Source organism: Rhynchophorus ferrugineus, unplaced genomic scaffold, assembly GCF_030347505.1.
Source record: "Rhynchophorus ferrugineus isolate W39M unplaced genomic scaffold, kcgeb_rfMv2 rfM2, whole genome shotgun sequence".
Lineage (NCBI taxonomy): Eukaryota > Metazoa > Arthropoda > Insecta > Coleoptera > Curculionidae > Rhynchophorus > Rhynchophorus ferrugineus.
This window is the reverse complement of record NW_027472581.1, coordinates 14,174,113-14,194,057: the sequence shown is the minus strand read 5'-3', so window position 1 is coordinate 14,194,057 and position 19,945 is coordinate 14,174,113. Positions and strand designations below refer to the sequence as shown.

Sequence of the window (19,945 nt, the reverse complement as noted above, 5' to 3'; positions counted from 1 at the left end):
GGCCAACATCCCTAAAACATAGTCTATTCGAAGTTCATTTGTTTAATGTATTGCCTGCCACAATTTGTAAACTCGTATTAGAAGCAGACAATATTTTCCTTCTCATTTTATTCTAGTTAAAAAGAGACACAATGCTGTCCGATTACTTCCAACACGTAAATGCATGTCAAAAGTATATTGTTCGCTTTCTGTAGTCACCAACAATATTAGAAAAAAACTTTAATCTATTAAATAAAACAGCATTCTTTGATAGAAAGACATCACTTGCATAACTTGTTAAAGAACTTGCCATTATTTAACAAGGAAACAGTTTTCATTTATATTTAATTAAATATATTATATTTAAAGTTTTTAGAGAAAGACAACAATTTTTTTTGTATCAGGGTTTATATTATATACATAATTTGATATAAGTTTTACAACCAATAAAAAAGTAAATAAATATTTGCTTTTGGTTACAAGCACAGCCAAGAAACATATTTATATATTGAAGCAAATTATATAGATAACTAAAGTACAAAGAAAAATAATAAATATTTTAGAAGGAGGGAATATGCGACAGATAATATTTGCAAGAACAAGATCGTGTCAACGAAATGATTCATACATTTTCTTTACAAATTCCCCACTAATCTGTGAAATATTAACTCTTGCATCTAGTTATAATTCGTTCTGAAAACCGTTGATAATGATATATATATTTTCCTTAAAGGTAGGACAAAACATTTGATTTAGTTAGTAAGGCCTTAATTATCTAATATTATTAATTAATCTTAGGACGTGCCACATGCCCTCGAATCAAATATGGAATTCATAAATTACGTTAGTCTTGTTTTTTGATAAGATTCATTTAAGTATATGTAAACTATTTTGATTCATCTTTTTGTTATTAGACACACGTTATGTTCAAAGGCATACAAGACCACAAGGATCAATGGCCAGTTTTATTTATTCAGTTGTTAACAAGCCCACGTGTTTTTGATATGTTATCATCAGTAGTGGCTTATATATTGATTTGCTTTAGTTAATGCCTTAGCACCTAACATACTCTAATTTTTAAATATATTTATGATGTGAATAGTAACAATTTATAGCAACTAGTAAATACAGAGTACCAAAGTACTCTTCGGTATTTATATTAAAAAGAATTAGAGAACTCTAATATTCAATATATTTTTTAAAATAACCTTAATCAATTAAATAAAACAGTATTTTTTGGTAGTAAGATATCACTTGCATAACTTATTAAAGAACTTGCCAATATTTAATAAGGAAACAGTTTTCAATTATATTTAAGTGAATATGGGTTCTTAGAGGAAAACAACAATTTTTTTTTATCAGTGTTTATATTATATACATAATTTGATATAAGTTTTATAACCAATAAAAAAGTAAATAAATATTTGCTTTTGGTTACAAGCACAGCCAAGAAACATATTTATATAGTGAAGCAAATTATATAGATAACTAAAGTACAAAGAAAAATAATAAATATTTTAGAATGAGGGAATATGCAACAGATAATATTTGCAAGAACAAGATCGTGTCAACGAAATGATTCATACATTTTCTTTACAAATTCCCCACTAATCTGTGAAATATTAACTCTTACATCTAGTTATAATTCGTTCTGAAAACCGTTGATAATGATATATATATTTTCCTTAAAGGTAGGACAAAACATTTGATTTAGTTAGTAAGGCCTTAATTATCTAATATTATTAATTAATCTTAGGACGTGCCACATGCCCTCGAATAAAATACGGATTTCATAAATTACGTTAGTCTTGTTTTTTGATAAGATTCATTTAAGTATATGTAAACTATTTTGATTCATCTTTTTGTTATTAGACACACGTTATGTTCAAAGGCATACAAGACCACAAGGATCAATGGCCAGTTTTATTTATTCAGTTGTTAACAAGCCCACGTATTTTTGATATATTATCATCAGTAGTGGCTTATATATTGATTTGCTTTAGTTAATGCCTTAGCACCTAACATACTCTAATTTTTAAATATATTTATGATGTGAATAGTAGCAATCTATAGCAACTAGTAAATACAGAGTACCAAAGTACTCTTCGGTATTTATATTAAAACCAATTAGAGAACTCTAATATTCAATATATTTTTTAAAATAACCTTAATCAATTAAATAAAACAGTATTTTTTGGTAGTAAGATATCACTTGCATAACTTATTAAAGAACTTGCCAATATTTAATAAGGAAACAGTTTTCAATTATATTTAAGTGAATATGGGTTCTTAGAGGAAAACAACAATTTTTTTGTATTAGGGTTTATATTATATACATAATTTGATATAAGTTTTATAACCAATAAAAAAGTAAATAAATATTTGCTTTTGGTTACAAGCACAGCCAAGAAACATATTTATATATTGAAACATATTATATAGATAACTAAAGTACAAAGAAAAATAATAAATATTTTAGAATGAGGGAATATGCAACAGATAATATTTGCAAGAACAAGATCGTGTCAACGAAATGATTCATACATTTTCTTTACAAATTCCCCACTAATCTGTGAAATATTAACTCTTACATCTAGTTATAATTCGTTCTGAAAACCGTTGATAATGATATATATATTTTCCTTAAAGGTAGGACAAAACATTTGATTTAGTTAGTAAGGCCTTAATTATCTAATATTATTAATTAATCTTAGGACGTGCCACATGCCCTCGAATCAAATATGGAATTCATAAATTACGTTAGTCTTGTTTTTTGATAAGATTCATTTAAGTATATCTAAACTATTTTGATTCAACTTTTTGTTATTAGACACACGTTATGTTCAAAGGCATACAAGACCACAATGATCAATGGCCAGTTTTATTTATTCAGTTGTTAACAAGCCCACGTGTTTTTGATATGTTATCATCAGTAGTGGCTTATATATTGATTTGCTTTAGTTAATGCCTTAGCACCTAACATACTCTAATTTTTAAATATATTTATGATGTGAATAGAAACAATCTATAGCAACTAGTAAATACAGAGTACTAGAGTCCTCTTTGGTATTTATAGTAATATTGGATTGGATATTTATAGTAATAATTGGAGAACTGTAATATTTAAGATATTTTTTACAACAAGTAGAATGCCATTTTATACTCTAGAAGTTTTACAGTTAAAAAGAATGCCAGAATTGTAATGGTCGATTTCTATCGGTTGGAAAGTTATTCATAAAAAATGAGAGACAGTTCCAAGTACTCTGTATATTTGATTTTATCAGCTATTCGAAACGGTTAAAATAGATGTGATATTATTGGAAAAAATCCGATCTAAGATAAAAACGATCAGATCCAGAAAGTAGTAGTTGACGTGAGGAAATATATGGAAATCCACAAACATTGTGAAGATATCAATACGTTAAATATCAAAAATCTTAATCCTAGTTATGGCGTCCAGCTGTCATTGTTAGGGCTCCGACGCCATGCGTATCCTGGCCGATTCTCTGGATTTGTTATGGATCTCGGCCGTCCTTAGTGTGATGCCGAAAATGTCCTCGTGGTATCTGTTTTGATCCTGAAACAGTCAGTGGTTATTGTTTCTGTTGTTATGGAAACAAATTTGTTAACCTACCCTTAATGAGAGCATGAAGGACTCGACTTCATCTTCGGACATATTGCCGTACTTTTTAATGATCTGCTTCAGCGTTTGGTGAACGTGTTCGGCCATTGTACAATCTCCACAAACGTAGAAATGTCCTTCTTGGATTACCAGCAGGTTATAAATTTCGGCTGATTCTTCCAATGCTAGATTTTGAACGTAGGTCTGAAATTAATACAGAGATATTACGTCAGTTTAATAATAAAATAGCAGAAGCAATAAAAGTTTGATATTCTAGGTGTGTCAATTGATAATCTTCAGTAGTTTCCGCTTGATTTTGCGATGTTGCCGTTTACAAGAAATCGAGTGGTAGAACTCAACGTACTATAACAGCATGAATTTGATCCTTGCACTGGTAGGGGCTCTGTTTTGTAAGGTTAAGAATTTCGTTGTGTATAGTTGATTTGTCTTTGCACTGTTCATCATTTGATTATGAATAGTAAGCAGTAGTGAATAAATCATAAATTTGTGAGTATTACAAAAAACTATTATAACACTTTTAATCTGAACAGACATATGACGACATTTGACCCAGGCGCGTATAAATTCTATTTTTATTTTAAAATAGATTTTTTCAAATTGGATTACATTCTATACCAAATTCATTATATTTTAGGCATAGTTGAACCTAATACGGGTTTATGGTGGTTACTGGACACTACACCCCAGCGAACGGGCTCAAGGCGGAACAGCTTTAATAACTAAACAAAATATACAACATTTCGAATTAGTAGAGACTAAAAATGAAGAAATACAAGCTACGATAATTAGTACCGAATAAAACGGGGCTGAAATAAATATTGATGCTATATATTGTCCACCAAGACATAAAATGACACAACAACAATATAACGATATCTTTTCAAAATTAGGCCCAAGGTTTATTATTGGTGGAGACTTTAATACTAAACGTACAGCTTGGGGTTTACAAATAATAACACCTGGAAAAGGAAACGAATTACCGAAATCCATTAACTTTACAAATTGTAATTATCATTTAGGGCGCGAACCCATTTACTGGCCCACAGACAGTAATAAAGTCCCAGACTTGCTGGATTTATAAATTTCAAAAGGCATCTCATTAAATAAAATTAGTACAGAAAACTTGTGTGATCTAACATCTGATTACACTCCAGTATTGTTATTACAAGTATATTCCACTCCACTGGGCGTGACAATCCAGAGAAAAGCAACAAAGCCTAATCTTACTAACAAATATATTGACTGGGACAAATTCAGATTAAAACTGCAGAAACAAATCAGTTTAAAAGTAAGACTTAAAAGTATAGATGATCTTGAGCAACAAACCAAAAATATAATTGAATAAATTCGGTCAGCTGCAAAAGTTGCTACCCCAATAGCAAGAGAGAAATCAGAATATGAAGTAATTTACCCCCTCGAAATTAGAGAAATTATAAAAGAAAGGCGAAAAGCTGGAAAAGTGTTGCACAGAACCAGAAATGCTGCAGATAAAACTACTTTTAATAGAATTAGTAATCAGACGAATCAAAATATCGAAGAATGTAAACAGAATTGCTTTCAAAAACATGTAAGTGAAGTAAGTCCAGAAGCAGACAAAGATTATTCGCTATGGAAAGCAAATCGAAGATTTAAAAGATCAATTATTCGAGTACCTGCTGTTTTTGCATATCGAATAGATTTTATGAGGAAACAATGAAGGTATTATATTTTAGTGCTGTGCAAGATATATTATTGAGTAATATTAAAGATAAATGGATGCTTGTTCTTTTATATATTGATAAATAAATTATATTTGTCACCTTACATGTTGTTTTGTTGGCTTTTTTTCCTTGCAAAAGTAAATATGTTTATAAAAAGTTAAAGAACAGACAGTATGTATATTATTACTTAAAATAATAGATAATTAAATTTGAACTTGAATTTCAAATGAGAATTTAGGTTAATTTGTGAATTCCAGAATATATGTTGTACTCTTCAAGTATATTAATAATTTATTGGAAATATAACTTTGGTTTGTTATTGTAGTGTTTATAAATTGATAAATATTCACATTTTGTTTAGTTTTCTCTTTTTTCTTTTTAAAGTTATTTTAAAATTAAAGATGCTTATAAAAGGTTATTTTAACTTGGGTCTCAACATAAATATTATGTTAGTTGGTGATTTTAAGATAATTTATTCAATTTATATTATATTCCTCAAATATATGTGTAATTTTCAACAACTGGCAACGTTGCAGGTTCAAATACTTGTGCGCATGCGGGGATTCTCAGAAACTAGACTTTTGTGTTAACAGTTTAATATTTTGCCTTTGACAAGAGAAGAACAAAAATTATAAGACTGTGGAAAAGTAATTTTAAAGATTTGAAGGCCCATATCTTTAGTAATACTTATTCAATTCAATGGATCTATACCTTAGCGAGTTTGAGAGATTATTGTCCACAGAACTTTACTGTCTTTATCATTTCAATGAAAATTGATCTGAAATAAAGTTTGAAACCTTCTGACAGTTTAGTCCCAAGAAAACTTTAGCGACACGATTTAAATGCACTTAAAATTTGATCCTATTTTTTTTTAAAGAATCACCATATGCATACCGTAAGAAAATCATGATAAAATATCTGTATCAAGGTAATGATCTTAAGTATTTTTTTCCATAAACATTAGACAGGTACATCTTTATTATATATGAAAAAAAGTAACAAAGCTGTTGATTTATAGCCACTATAAAAAGGGAGGTTCAATGAATAGGAGGAAAAATGTTTCATATCGTCTATTTTTAGCCAGAAAAAATTGTTCAGGTAATTTTCCCATATCACATATTTCATGTTTAAACAATGTTTTTTACTTGATTTTTTTATGTAAGGCTTAACGTTAACTCATAATTTGACACTTTTTTGTTATAGTAGCAAATTGGTTACTTCAAATTTATGTTATGCATTATGATTTCTCAATTTAGCGAGCTGAATTGATATCAAATATGAATGTACTTAATGACAGGAACCTGATAAAACTCTAATTTTTATTTATTCAGTGTGAGTCTTAAAATTGAAGCTGTTGGCATAACTGCCAAAATATTAAAATTTTCATATTTAGGTTCGTAATGTGGGTCGGACTGTATGAATTGTATTTAACAGGTCAATTGAAAAGTCCTCGTCCTGACACAGAGATGGCGCTATTAGAATTAAATCCATATGTTTTTTAATTAGCCCTGGCCCTCAAAAGATGAGTGTATACTTTTGACAGCTGTTGGATCATTAGTTTGTGAATTATAGCATTTGGAGTGAAACAATTTTTGTTATTGTGAAAAAAATGGATGAAAATAAATTTCGTGTGTTAATAAAATATTGCTTTTTGAAGGGAAAAAATACAGTTGAAGCAAAAACTTGGTTTGATGCCGAGTTTCCGGATACTGCCCCAGGAAAATCAACCATAAGGATTGATCATCACTTTTGACCAAAAACAACGACGAGTTGAGCAGTGTTTGAAGATGATCAAGCGTAAGAAACTCGAGTTTTTGCATCGATATGTGACAATGGATGAAACATGGCCCCATCATTTCAGTCCGAAGTCCAATCGACAGTCATCTGACTAGACTGCACACGATAAACCCGCTCCAAAGGGTGAGAAAACGCAACAGTCGGCTGGAGAGGTTATGGCGTCTGTATTTTGGGATGCGCATGGAATAATTTTCATTGACTACCTTGAAAAAAGAAGGGGCATCAACAGTGACTATTACATAGCGTTAGTGGACCATTTGGAGGACGAAATCGCCGAAAAACGGCCGCATTTGAAGAAAAAGAAAGTACTGCTTTACCAAAACAATGTACTGTCAATCAAAAATCCATGTATTGGGCTTCGAATTGCTTCCTCATTCACTGTATTCTCCAGATCTGTAGCCCCCCCCCCCTGACTATTTCCTGTTCTCAGATTTTAAAAGAATGCTCGCTGGGAAGAAATTTTCGCAGAATAAAGAGATGATTTCCGAAACTGAGGCCTATTTTGAAGCAAAGGACAAATCGTACTACAAAAATGGTATCGAAAAGTTGGAGGGAAAAAAATGTTGAATACAAAAAACTAATTTTGCCAAAGAAAAAACACATTTCTTTGGTATACACTATGGTAGGCCGGGGACTTTTCAATTGACCTGTTAATTGTAAAGTCTTATTATTCGCATCTCAAAATCGATGGAAATTCAATTAAATCAGTTAAAATTTTGAGAGCTTACAGCATAAAAAAATGATTAAGATTATTTCACTATTAGAACTAGTAAAATGATTATTTTAATATTTTATAACATTACGAGCTTATTCAAATAAAACAAAATCTATCTGACTTCTCTCCTAAATATTCATGAATAAATTAAGAAAAAAAGCTATACAACGGAAGCTGGCAACATCGCGCGTCCTTTAATTATAAGAATGAGTATTTGGATTTCTTTGAGTTTAAATATATCAAACAAACTACAAAAAATAAATACAAAACCAATCTGTAGAATGACTATTTTTGTAAAAGATATTAAAGCATATTTCGTTCAAATAAATTAATTATAATTAAATACTATTACTCTTATATGGCACGAGCACAAACATCTGTATTGTTAGTTTAAATTTGAAAAGATTCATACCTTTTTAATGTTAGTTTCCCTGGATAGGGCCAGGAACACTCTATCTAGGACCTTCTCCTTAATCATTTTCTCCTTCTCTTCCTTATAAAGGTCCATTTCCTTGGTACGACATCCAAAGAACAACCATATCTTTCCGATATTGTGTTTGGATTTTAATTGAACGTATCTGAAGTAGAGACAGTATTTTAGGAATAATTTCGTTGATAATCACGATTGAGATGGTACCTGTGTTGCCAGAACCCTCTGAACGGTGCAATTCCGGTTCCAGGACCTACTAGAACGATCGGCTTCGAAACATCATTGGGCAAATAGAAATTGGGTGCACTAAAAAATAGTGATAGAATGTTTTAATGTGAATGTATTGTGATTGAACCACTATTACCTTCGAAGGAACACGGATATGTCTTGGCCAACTTCGATATCTTGTAGAAAGTTTGAACACACTCCATAATGGACAGGTCCTTTTCCATCTGCAATGTAAATCATGGAAGTAAACATATTAGAATATAGTTTCTCATATACATATTAGATAAAAATATAGTTCGAGTTTTTTCAATCGTATTTTGTTAATAAATTACTATTACCTATTATTTTATTCTTAAAATTACAATTGGGTCTCGACAGAAACAGTTTTGATGATATTAAATTAACTGGCGAATTGAAGATAATTTATTCTATTTATATTATATTTTTCAAATATACCTATAATTTACAATAACTGGCAATGTCGCAAACTCAAATCCTTGAGCGTATGCGGAGATTCTCCCGAACTAGACCCTTGTGTGATAGTGAGTGATCGAGGAAATTGAATTATTATATAGTCAAGATATTTATGCGATTATTGTTGGTTTGATTTTATATAACTTTGTGTGGGATAATGTTGAAGTCCAATTTAATTCAAGTTCAATCTTAAAGACTAGTGAGCTCTTCTACCGACCTCAAAAACTTTCCTTCCATCGAAACACTAATATTTTGGTCTAATATCACGCGATGTTATTATCCTTGGATGGCTTGGGAGCTGGTAACTAGTTATTTTTACCGAAATAAATTTACGATTAACTTTTCGGGGATCTAATATTTTTTAAAACAATTTTATACCTTCTGTTTGGTACACAACAACGGCAACCGTCAAATGCACTTCGTTGGGGTGCAGTAATGGACTGGATGATATGGAGTAGAATCTTGGTTGCAGGATACTGAGCTGGGCAACTAGCAATGGCGCGTAAGGATGAACCGAAGGGAATTCCTCCAGTACTTCCGCCAAGTTCGGTAACCTCCAGTATCGCCAGTCCTCGTAAGCCGACGAATCCTTCATCATTAAAATAATTATATATATAAATGACATATATGTAAAATATATAAATATATAATAAATATAAATGACTTATATATATGACTGACATATCACAAAATAACACTTACGGTAGCTAATAAATTTAATTTTCTTTGATCTTCTTTATCTGTTGCGATACTGGCAAAATGCTGCAATAAATCTGGGGACGGAGGTGTGGTTATATCCAGAAAACGAGTAAATAAGTCCCTGGCTGTGCGCGGCGGGATTCTCTCGTGAGGTTCCCAGTTCTTGATGGTGCCTATACATTCCATAATACAATTATCAATCATTTTAGACGATATTACAAAGTAAAAATCTCACCGTTGGCCGTATGAGTTTCTTTCAGGATTTGTAACTCGACGGGTTGGTCTGGATCGTTGATGCCTTTGGCTCGACTCAGGATAACGTCAACTATTTCCTTCCTGTTCAGCGGGAACACGCCCAGATGATCGCCGGGTTTGTAAACGAAGTTCGTTTTCAGTTGGAGCAACAGGGTCGCTTTCGACGCATTTTCGTTGAGTAAATTGGTTCGTTTGACAAGCGTCGCTGAAACAACCTAAAACCCAAATACAATTTATTAACATATTTAATAAAATAAATGGCATAACAGGTCAATTGAAAAGTCGCTGACCTGACACATAGATGACGCTACTATAATTAAATCCGCATGTTTTTTAATTAGCCCTAACATTTGTTATTGTGAAAAAAAATTGAATTTCGCGTGTTGATAAAATATTGCTTTTTCAAGGGAAACATACAGTTGAAACAAAAACTTCAGGAAAATCAACCATCAAGGATTGGTATGCTAACTTTAGACGTTTAGACGGTGAAATGAGCATCAAAGACGGTGACCGCAGTGGACGCCCAAAAGAGGTTGTTACCGACGAGAAAATTTAAAAAATCCAAAAAATTATTTTGAATGACAGTAAGTTGAAATTGAACGAAATAGCAGATACTCTAAAGATATTAATTGAACGTGTACATCATATCATTCACGAATATTTTGGTATGAGAAAGCTCTGTGTAAAGTGGGTGCCGCGCGAGGTCACTTTTGACCAAAAACAACGACGAGTTGATGATTCGGAGCAGTGTTTGAAGATGATCAAGCGTAATAAACCCGAGTTTTTGCGTCCATATCTGACAATGGATGAAACATGGTTCCATCATTTTACTCTGAAGTCCAAACGACAGTCATCCGAGTGGACTGCACACGATGAACCCGCTTCAAAACATATAAAAATCTTGAACAAGAAGGGACCTTCAAAAGCGACTATTACATAGCGTTATTGGGCCGTTTGAAGGACGAACTCGCTGAAAAACAGCTGCATTTGAAGAAAAAGAAAGTGCTGCTTCACCAATACAATGCACCGTGTCACAGGTTAGTGAAAACTATGGCAAAAATCCATAATTGGGCTTCGAATTGCTTTCTAATCCACCGTATTCTCCAGATGTGGCCCCAGCCACTATTTCCTGTTCTCAGATCTCAGAAGAAAGCTCACTATTTTGAAGCAAAGGACAAATCGTACTACAAAAATGGCATCGAAAAGGTAGGTATAATTAGTAACTAGAAATCGAGGGTAGCTATAATTAGTGTATCACCCTTGAAGTGAATTTTGTTGAATAAAAAAAACTAATTTTGCCAAAAAATGTGTTTTACTATGGTAGGCCGGGAACTTTTCAATTGACCTGTTAAAACTAAGAAATAATTAATAATTTTAATTCTATGACCGAGTACATACTATACGATATGCTAGACTTACTTTTTTCTTGTGACATTTAGCCAGAGCGCTCGCCGTGTCGTCCCTCTTGGCCTCGACGAATCTAACAGTATTTTGTGTCAGCGATTCGCTTTGTAAGGAGGCGGTGGCCTCTAAGATTGTTTCATCTTCGTCCAGGCAGAATGATTCGCAGGCATGCTGGAAGTTTAGGCATAAATTTGAAATATATCTTAAAGTTTTAAACGGTACGCCGAATATTTTTGCGGGTTAGGAGATATTATGTATACGGTAAGTGAGTTTATAAGTGATATTACGTGGACGTATTATTTAATTGTATTTTGTTGTCAAATTTGTTTTTCAGAAAGATGAACTATGTAAAATACGAAGAAAAGAATAATTATTCTCTTAACATTACACAATCTGCCCAATGGGCATAAGTATTTGATGAAATTTATATCATACAATAATATCGATCGTTTCACTAAGTGATCTCCTGTACAAACATATTATCTAGTATTATAATTAATTTAATAAATATTCTATGTTATTCTAAAATCTCTTTTATGTGTCTGTGAATCAGGTCGGATGGTAGTAAACGTTCTAACTAGCGTTGGGAACTATCGGCTGAAAAGAGTCGAAACAGTCGATAGACAAAAAAATAACGACTGAAAATAGTAATTATTATAAAATAGTAATTACTATTTTCAGTCAAATGCACGATTCAACTATTTTTTTCAATTCGTGATGTTAGACGAAGATGTACGAATCCTTTCCTGTATAAATTGTGAGAGAAGAAAGGACGGAGATAATTGCTTGAAGCAGTTAATTTTATATGTGGTTATATTTTCCAACGGTAGATGTATAAATTCCTTCACGAACTAACTTTAGAAAAGAAAAGGAAAACAATAATTACTGCATATAATTATAATAATAATACATAACATGCAATTTACAATTTAATTTTAAACGAAGTAGAATTACTTTTATATTTGAATGTTATGTGGATCTGTAAAAAGGAATAAACATTTTTTATGGAATGGAGTAATACCCCACAAATATTTTATCGTATTTTAATATGTCAATTGCTATTTTTAAATAATATACTATAATAAATATAGACAATGCAATAGAATTTAAACAAAACCTAAGATATATTAAATATGTACAATAGCCATAAATACTATATAAAAATTAATCATATAGCATATACCAAAAACTAATCCATGACATAATTAAAGATGATCTGAATGAAATTATATAAATGCTTTATCATAATATCTTTTAACAAAAATCGATAGAGTAAAAAAACAGTTAAAATATTTTACTATTTATCATTCCCAATTTTAATTTTTTTACCCCATTACATTAACAATCTTGAAAAATATTGTACCAAAATGTTATAATATTAATATACAATTTATTGTTATTTACAAGAAAACTACCAAAAAAATGATGAAACTATATAAATTACACATAAATCTATGTAAGCATAAATTGGGTAAATTTTTGTCAAGTTCGCGGCTAGGACGACAGAGCCAGAACGTTAAAAATCAGACGAATGAAAAAAGTAGAACCAAAAATAGTAACTAAAAATTTACGAGTAAAACAGTCGATAGTAAATAGTAACAAAATCAGTTGGACCGAAAATAGCGACTGAAAACAGTCGACTGAAACAACCACGGGTAAAGAGTAGTAAAATCAGCTGAACCTAAGTACAGGAATGTTTGTTTTTTTGCATTTCAGATTGCATGACCATAGACTCAAATGTGGATGGACACTGCTTAACTAAGGTGCAATTAATCATAATTAAATTGAAGTAGATCAAAAAAAAGTGCCAGAAAATGCCAGTATTTTTTAATGCAATTAATTATTTGAAGAAAAATAATAATTAAGTGTTGTTTGTATTGGTAAATAGAAAAAATCAACTGAATTTCAAAGGGCAATTTTACATGTATTTTCATATTAAATGTTGTTGTAGAAAATTAAAAAAATCATTCATGTTGAAATGAAAGGGAAATTATTTACATAGTTCTGTTTACTGCCTTCAATAATAAAAGTTTCAGTCCACATTACGCTCGATATGCCCTCTTGTTGTTAAAATACGTAATATTTCACACCAAAAATAGTGAAGACTTTTACATATATCCAATATTGTATTAAAACAATTGAATAGTTTTGGTCCACCATTAACAACCCAAATCGATTTTTTAGGCTAATTCGGTTACACGTTCGGACACATTAGACATCATTCTACCTCTTTTTAACTAACTTTAATATATCCGCTCGCAATTTAAAATTAATTTATATTTATATAAACTGCAATTGGCAATGTTTTCGACGTCATCTATGACGTGAGTCATTTGTTTTAGTGGCGGGCTATATTTTGATATACTCGATTTTAGTACTTTAGAATTAAGTACGTACGTCTATTCAAAGTTTTTTGTGCACACGTTATTAAGAAATTTAATGTATTGCCTGCCGGAATTTGTAAATTTGTTTTAGAAACAGACAATATTTTCTTTCCCATTTTATTCTAGTTAAAAAGAGACATAATGGTGTCTGCTTAGTTCGAACACGTAAACGAATGAACCAGTCAAAGTCGTCCGGTTGTCAGACGTATGCAACATTCTTGAAAACAATAGTGGTAAGAGGTTATAATTCTAACCTATAAACTATTGTGGCTGTGTAATTAACTGCTGAGTAAATGACACATGCTTTAGAGATATTAGAAATGAACAGTTTAATGATTGAATTGGACAGTGAGTCGGAATGTGAAAGTGACTGAAGGAAACTTTCAGGATATGAGATAATGTTGCGCAATGCTGGAAATTCCTGGGACTGAGTGATGAGAGTGGAAGCAACTAAAGATATGCACATAATTAATTGAATATAACTGTAGAAAATGGTATTGTAGGGCGTGAAAGATTTGTGTATACAGATATGATTATAGTTATTCAAAATTAAACATGAGCATTAGGGTAGAACGAATGAGGAGAGAATGAATACTAACTGTTTTGTAGATATGGTAATACATTAGACAGAATTTAGTGATTAATTTTATGAAGAATGATGTACACAGATAATAGCAGAAGAATAAAATATACAGTTATAACAAGATGACTTCACAAGTAAACATACCATCGAAGGAAACAAAAACTAAACGTAAAAAGGCAAATATGCTCTCGAATGAAAGTAAAATACATTTCTCAGATATACAATTGTTAGTTAGGTGGATTAGGTCTCTAGGGCGATACCATTACTTAAAAAAGCACGCCTAGAAACTCTACCTCATGGGTGGTGTGGAAAAGAGTTCAATGTAAACAGAACAAATCTAACCTACAAACTATTATACCTGTGTTATTAATTGTAGTTTTAAGCTCTTCAATAATATATGTATTAGATATACTATAATGTTAAGATACATTATATTTGAAAACATTTGAACATTTTTGTTTAATTATTTTATTTAGATTAGAATTTTCCTTTATCTCAAGGCCAAACTGAACTAAAACTCAAAGTTGAGGCGGCAACATTGCAATGTTTCCACGTCATAAATATCCATGACACATTACTAAAAGAACTTTGAATAGGCTATAGATAGTAAATACATAGTTCATCTTATATATGACTTAATCTACTCTAGTTTATATTATAAGGTTAGAATTTTGTGTACCTTAAATATTTGGGGTGCCCATTTCATGAAAGCCTGCTGTTGACCACACATCTCGTCTCCTGTAGTTAATTTCAGCAGGCGCTCGCCGCCCAATTTTCCTAGGACGTTGTCGACATATTTGCCGAAAGCGCAGAAATTGGGGTAGGCGCTTGATCCCAGCGCAAAAACGGCGAACCTGTTAGAAAATACAAAGGACGAAAATGAATATCCAGTTGGTTTTGAGCGGGGATCGCTTTTCATTAGCGCCCGACCGTGCGATTAGTTTAATTAAGTAATAAGATAATTAATTCATACATAGGTTAGGTTTCAGTCATTTTTGGTCCCGATCTATAATTGAATATTTGATGATGCTACAATGTTATTGTCTGCGGATCTTAATTCAGTACACCATTATCTAATTTGAAAGGTTATTGTCTCTTATCGTCATATGTTTTAAATAAAAACACACAGTATCAGTTATATAAAATTTATTGAAATTGCGCATTCGCCATTTTATTATAAATAATGGCATATTTATTTTTACTTAGGTCTTCATAAATATTTCAATATTTGATATTATAAATATCATCGTCCATTTCAATACAGATCTTATTTTAAAAAATTATCTGTGCCATTTATAAAAATAGTTTGATAAAATGCATCCACCATTTCATCACTAGCAAGTATTGGATTTGAATTATTTTTAGTTTTGATATATACTCGTCTGGTATATAGCAAGAATTTGTAATAAATTATTTCAGTAGAGTTATTAATTTAACTAAGGTGTTAGTATCTTGTTAGATAGTATATTACAGCAGAAGGACCGACAGTTGAATTTTCGGCCCTGCTCGTCATGATTGCCGAGGTTCACCTCATGACGTGCAGGACCAAGATTTCAACTTTTGGCCCGTGTGGTGTATACGATTTTTTTTTCATAACCGGTCGAAAGTATTAATTTAACTTTAAATTTTGATGAACATGTTTTTGATGCCTGCCACCGACATTAATAGACTTTTTCGGCAACGTATCTGTATTTATTATCAATCGAGCTTCTGCATCAAAATTTTGTATAACACCTTCCTCGTCCCTGGATTTTTTAGACGATAACAAAACGTCTTAACAAAACGTTTTAACAAAACGTTCACGTGCGCATTCACCATTTTACTAAAATATAAATACGTTAGTAGAAACAATGAAATAATAATTTAATTTGAGACTTGATATATATTTTTTAATGTCATTTGTAGCTGGAAGGTGCTATATATAATGACCGAACTTATCGTTAATTTTAATAAAAGGCTGACGTAGACATTTCTAGGCTATGCCATTAATTTTTTTTCGTGTATTTTGTGAATAAATTGTGACAGTAGACTGTTCGCAAAATCAAGCTGCGTAACATCTGGCTTACGGCCCGGAATTTTCAATAACGCGGGTTACAAACTAATTCCCCTAGGATTATTATTGCGCACCAGATTAAATCGTACGAAATTTTGAAAAATAAATCATCATAACAAATATTATAACAATGATTATCACTAAACACATTTTGATAAATCATCTGAGATTAGATATATTATTGATATAGGTTAGGTATTTACATGTATTCTGATTATTTATGTATTTTCATATTAAATGTTGTAGAAAATAAAAAAAATCATTCATGTTGAAATGAAAAGGAAATTATTTACTTGGCAAATCCATTTGATTTCCAGGTCTGTTTACTGTTCATTTTCTGTTCATTTTCTGTCTCCGTTCATTTTCAAATTCAAAGTAAGTATAAAATAAGTGATATCTTATTTTCTAGAAGACTTGCATAGTTTTAGATGCACATTGTCTAGGTATGATTTTATAATTTAAGATAAGATTAATAATAGACGCGCAGAGACTAATATATTATTGGAATATATTATTCGATTTTGCAGCATGAATAGAAGGAACATTATGTTGATCAACTTGATAAAAATATTCAGAAAGCCTGTCGTATTTACTGTACATTGTATTTTCATAAATAATTAATTATATTAAATTTTATTTGGTTAATTTATTCTTGAAAAAAGTTTGAAGTTTCAGTTGAAGCATGCTATGTATCATTTTTTATTTAATTTTATAAACAACCTTTTTTTATAATATATATCAACTGATTTGAATATGAATATGTAAATAAAATGTATATAACAAAATTGACCTATAAATTAGTTATAAATGATTTTTTTGAATTTGAAGTTATTGTGGAAAATCGGCACAATACATTTTATTCATAGCCATCGATAGTCGCTACTTTTTCCCATCTTTCAATTTACAATTAAATCTAAATTACATCAATTTACATCTTTCAATTAAGGCAATTTATGGATTCCCTCTCGAAAGAACAATGTATCTTTTGAGGCAATCAACCTATATTTTGGAATCTTCATAAGAAGTAGGGCGCGGCTCAGAGAGGTCACAATTAATGTTGAGACTAGTACTAATCGGAAGGAGCAATGTCTGGAGAATACGGCGGGTGTGACTGTGCTTCCCATTTCAATGTTTCCAAATATATTTTCACCGATTTTGTAACATATGGTTATGTGTTAGTGTTATTATGCTGAAGAATAATACTGTTGTGTGCTGATAGCATACTAAATCAACCTTGTCCCTCTAAATACAGATCATTACAATCTGTAACATTACGATGTAAACAGTTTATTTCGATATTGCCGTTGAGGCAACAAGACCAAAACGCCTTTTAATGTTGTCTCTCTTGGTTTCAATTCATAGGGCACAATATATCCAAGCCTTTGTTCCATTACTATGTTCTTTAAGCGTTTAGAAATAATCTCTTCTATTACTCTTAGCAATTCCTAATATTCTTCTTGCGGTTTACACAGATAATCATCGAGTAATCAATTCAAAATCTAGTCTTGAGTTTTTTGCGTTTTCAGAGAGCTTTTTGGCTTCGATGCCAAAATCGCCACTATTAAAACGTCGAAATAAGTATTCACATGTTGCAAGCTATGGACCATACTTATCATAAGTTTCATACAGTATTCGATGACCTTCGTAAAAAAGTAAAAATTTTGATTTTTTAAAATATTTTCAATGAACTGAAAAATATCTTGTTCACACTTCCACGAAATAATACCTAGTAAACAGTGAAGGCTTCAATATGAACTTGGTTACAGATTTAATACACAGTAACAGCATCTGTTGTAAATTATTTTAAATTAATTTATAGGCCAATATTTACATATTAACATGATACATTTTCCACAGTTTTCAGGTTAAAATTATAGTCTTGCTTGAAATAATAAAAATATAGATAATTCAAATTATTAATTGAAAGACTTATGATTAACCTCAGTAATTCTATTAAACAATGTTTACCTCACGTTACTTAACGGTCCGAAAGTGTCCTCCAACAGTGGTTCGCTGATCGAGGATGAACCACCGCGAAGAGAATCCAGGCGATCTAGAGGGCGTTTGACAGAGCCCAGTTCGCTCTGACTATTCGCCTTTATGAAGGACTTGGACGAGGCCATGCTGTTAAAATAATTAGCGACATGCATTGGTTAGTAATTCGTACCGTAGTCGGCCTGTGTTGAACTGGAGAGGTCCATGGAGCGTTAGTGTGTAGTTCAGTTAGTTTTTAGTATGAAATCAGAACTGCTGTTAAAATGTATGTTTAGTATTGTTTTAATGTTAGAGTGTGAGTGGGTGTGGTCGTGTTAGGGTTAGAAAGAATTACCTAAACCGTTCTGGGTCTCCAGTGAGGATGACGTTGTCCTTCATCAGTCCATAGAGCATAGCGGCAAAATCCTGAAACAAGCATAGTTTGTAGATAAATGTTTCTCGAAGAATCTTAATTAAAAAAATAATTTCCTTCTTTTAAAACGTAGGATGGTAGTCCTTCTGTTATTTCTCAGGTCGTTTTAGTCAAATAAATTATTATCAGAGTTGTTGAGCTTAAAATAAATAAATTAATTAATTTAAACGGTGTAAAGATAACTCACGAAGAGGTCTAATGGAACTTCGAGACTTTTAAATGAATACAATTTCTAAAAGCATATAATAAAATCAAGGAGATTTATTATTATTTCAATTTTTGTATTAAGATGAGGTGTGAAGATTTCAGAATTGGACCAACATACCCAATGGTTACTCATGGCATTAAAAGTTGATGGAAGAAGGTAAACATTGGAATAACAATTAATTAAGTTTTATCGGTCATAACATTTATTTCAACATTCATTGAACATATATATTTATTCATGCTGGAAACAGGGATAGTTAATAATAGCTTCGGTTTGGATGAATTCGATTGGACACATTGAAGAAGAAATTGACAAATTTTGGTTAGAATGGAAATTAACGGCTTAGTTATTCACTTGAATAAAACTTTCTGAAAATGATATGATTCAATGCTGCCAATTTCTAACACAGGGCGATGAGAGGGAAAACAAGTAAAGGTGAGTATATAATTAATATACGATAACTGTAGGAAATCTTACTGTAGAGTGTGAAAGATTTATGTGCATACCTATGTTTGTAATTGTTCAGAATATACATGAACATTTGGTTGAAATGTGCCAGGAGAGAAAAAATGGTAAGTAGTAAGTTTTGCAGATATGGTAAATACATTAAGGAGAACGCAGTGATAAAATCTACTTTTATCAAGAATGATGTTTACAGGTATTAACAGAACAAACGAAGGAGAAATACAGTGATATCAAAATGTCTTTACAAGGAAACACTGCACGAAGGACGTAAAAGGTAAATATGCTCTCTAATGAAAGTAAAATATATTACTTGGATATAGAATTGTTAATTAGGTGGATTAGGCCTCCTGGGGATACAGCTAAAAAGGCACCTAAAACTCTAACTCATAGGTGGTATGGAGAAGAGTTCAATGTAAATATGATGAAACACAACCCTAACCTACAAACTATTGTAACAGTGTAGTTAATTCTAGTTTTAGGTCCTTCGATAATATATGCATCAGAGTTACTATAATGTTAAA

The 19,945-nt window shown here is 31.3% G+C and overlaps 1 protein-coding gene across 5 annotated transcripts in view; it reads right to left on the bottom strand.

Annotated features, from left to right (window-relative positions):
- Positions 1-368: 368 nt before the first annotated feature.
- Nos (Nitric oxide synthase) overlaps positions 369-19,945 on the bottom strand; it is a 203,947-nt gene continuing 184,370 nt past the window's right edge. For 2 of the 5 annotated variants that reach the window (XR_013004646.1, XR_013004645.1), the window contains exons 11-22: positions 18,674-18,744; positions 14,971-15,145; positions 11,340-11,495; positions 9,901-10,135; positions 9,669-9,838; positions 9,345-9,555; positions 8,629-8,716; positions 8,472-8,570; positions 8,247-8,412; positions 3,614-3,805; positions 2,956-3,556; positions 369-1,997 (exon numbers count right to left, since the gene is read on the bottom strand). Coding sequence is in view for 3 of the 5 variants with exons in the window: in XM_076397284.1 (XP_076253399.1) it covers positions 3,449-3,556; positions 3,614-3,805; positions 8,247-8,412; positions 8,472-8,570; positions 8,629-8,716; positions 9,345-9,555; positions 9,669-9,838; positions 9,901-10,135; positions 11,340-11,495; positions 14,971-15,145; positions 18,313-18,468; positions 18,674-18,744 (1,827 nt within the window). In the remaining 2 variants the exon portion in view is untranslated. Of the gene's footprint in view, positions 1,998-2,285; positions 3,557-3,613; positions 3,806-8,246; positions 8,413-8,471; positions 8,571-8,628; positions 8,717-9,344; positions 9,556-9,668; positions 9,839-9,900; positions 10,136-11,339; positions 11,496-14,970; positions 15,146-18,312; positions 18,469-18,673; positions 18,745-19,945 lie in introns of those variants that run through there. The other 3 variants (XM_076397284.1, XM_076397283.1, XM_076397285.1) reach the window with 2 other exon arrangements.